The sequence below is a fragment of the Merops nubicus genome, unplaced genomic scaffold (assembly GCF_000691845.1).
Source record: "Merops nubicus isolate BGI_N331 unplaced genomic scaffold, ASM69184v1 scaffold21840, whole genome shotgun sequence".
Classification (NCBI taxonomy): Eukaryota; Metazoa; Chordata; class Aves; order Coraciiformes; family Meropidae; genus Merops; species Merops nubicus.
In genome coordinates, this window is record NW_008585138.1 from 29,365 (window position 1) to 31,424 (window position 2,060).

Genomic DNA, 2,060 nt, shown 5'->3' on the forward strand with positions numbered 1-2,060 from the left:
AGCAACTTATGGATTACAACTCACACTCAGGTGCAGTTAACCCAGGAGGTGGTTATCAAAATGCCAGTTACTCAGGCAGTGCCAATAAAGTAATCAGAGGGACAACTATCTTATTCATGTCCTAGTATGTCTTAAGGAGAGGCCCAAGAACTGTAGAGCCAAGTGGAGCTGCAAGTCTGAACAAAAGCTCAGACAGATGTTAGAGTAGACTGCAGAAAGTCAAGAGTGTCATTTTAACCTACACCTAATTATACCTTTTTCATAAGTTCCCCTTTTCTGAATTCCTCCAAAGGAAAAATTACCCAAAATGTATGTATGTGTCTGGGGAAAAAACAAACAAACAAACAAACAAAAACAAACAAACAAACAAACAAACAAAAACACCCAACAACTTAGCACTTCTTGCTATAAATCAGATGTGAAACCTTGCCTTCTGATTGGTAGTGGTTGGTGGTTTTTTGTTTGTTTGGTTGTTTGGTTGGTTGGTTTTTTAAACTTTACAGCACTTAGGGTAGTACACAAAGGGTCATGCCCTTTCTTTCAGCATTAATGTGAAACAGTGCAAGTCCAGTGAAGGTGCAAAGCTGTGTGTCACTGCTGGTCAGGTAAGGCTAAATGCATCCTGCAAGCTACTCACTGTTAAAGTCAATGTTAGAACAACTGAAATAATTTAAGCAACTCATACTCCAACTGCACGAAGTTTAGCCAGTAAGAACGACTTAAAAAAAAAAAGACAAAAATCTACCAACTAGGCTGAGCCGCCATCCTCTCCATGTAATCCTTGGCCATGCTGATGGCCTCAATGTTTTCCGGGTAGAGCACACAGAACATGGCCAGGGCCCCGAGGTTGTTGCCGTAAATCTCGTTCCACCTAGCGCTGAACTCCTTGGGGTCCCAGGGCGGGAGGTACTCCAGGGGGCTGGACAGCATCGTCTGCACGGCCTCAGCCAGACGGGCGGCGATGTGCCGGTGCGTGGTGGCCGCCTGGAGGCGCAGCGCCTCCACCTCCCCTCTGGAGAAGTAGAGCATGGGGTAGCTGTCGTAGTTGGCGTTGACGAAAGGAACCATGGCGTCCGGCTCCTCCCTGGCACCGCAGGCAAAGGCGAAGCAAATGGCGTGTATGAAAAACACACTTGGGGCTCCCCGTGTGTGAGTCCTCATTGTGGCATCAGACCTCCAAGTCTCAATGGCAGCCAAACCATCTTTGAAATATCCTGTGGTAAATGGACGAGAAAGAGAAAGTTAGAAAATTACTCCGTCAGATGCCATAATTCAGGATGCTCTCTAGGAAATGTGATTCCATCTGGGCTTTAAGAACCCTACAGATTGTCCAGGTAGCCTTCAGATCATTTCTAAATGAATACTTCAGGCAAAATACCTAATGATCAAATCATCCTAAAGAAAAACCTGTACACTTTGAGGAAAGCTCCTCCCTCCCACTTCTTTCCCTCTAGTAGCTGATACTGACAGCTCTTGTGCTTGAGATTTCAAATAATTGCAACGACGCCTAGCATGAGGCAGTGCTGACTGTACTGGCAAGCAGAGAAGTGTGGGAGGGGAGGAGGAAGGGGGTGAGCTGGGGAGGTTGTGCTGGCGGCAGCCAAGCCTGCGTGCTGCCTTGGCTGATGTTACCAGCTGGAGAGGGAGGGATGAGGAATGCTGGAGGTTTGCGCCGGGGTCATTTTATACGGTGCTTGAGGCCTCCGGTTCTGACACGTCCTCGTTTGCAAAAAAAAAAACCAAGTTCAGAAAGAAAAACGATAAAGATAAAGCAGCAGAGCCTTAGGAAGACAGATGAAATACCTTGCCTTCAGGGCATTTAGGGGCTTTGCATTATTACCGTTACTGTTATTATTATGAGGGGCTCTCCATTTTGCATGTGGAGATTTACTGCCAGATACGAAGAAGGCTGAATGTTGAATTCCAGTGTGTATTTTCCTGCCTACATGACTTCTCAAAATGTGCTCAAGTGGCCAATCTATGCAAGGGTTAAATTCAAGTAAAACATAGTAAGTTCCTTCATTAAAATTACCAGCTATCTAGCCTGAAGTCTCAGATGA

At 45.9% G+C, this 2,060-nt stretch overlaps 1 protein-coding gene across 1 annotated transcript in view; it reads right to left on the reverse strand.

The window, feature by feature from the left end:
* DSE (dermatan sulfate epimerase) overlaps window positions 1–1,161 on the reverse strand; it is a 20,820-nt gene extending 19,659 nt beyond the window's left edge. The window contains exon 1 of the mRNA XM_008946665.1: window positions 746–1,161. Within this exon, the coding sequence (XP_008944913.1) occupies window positions 746–1,161 (416 nt within the window). The remainder of the gene's footprint in view (window positions 1–745) is intronic.
* Window positions 1,162–2,060: the final 899 nt, after the last annotated feature.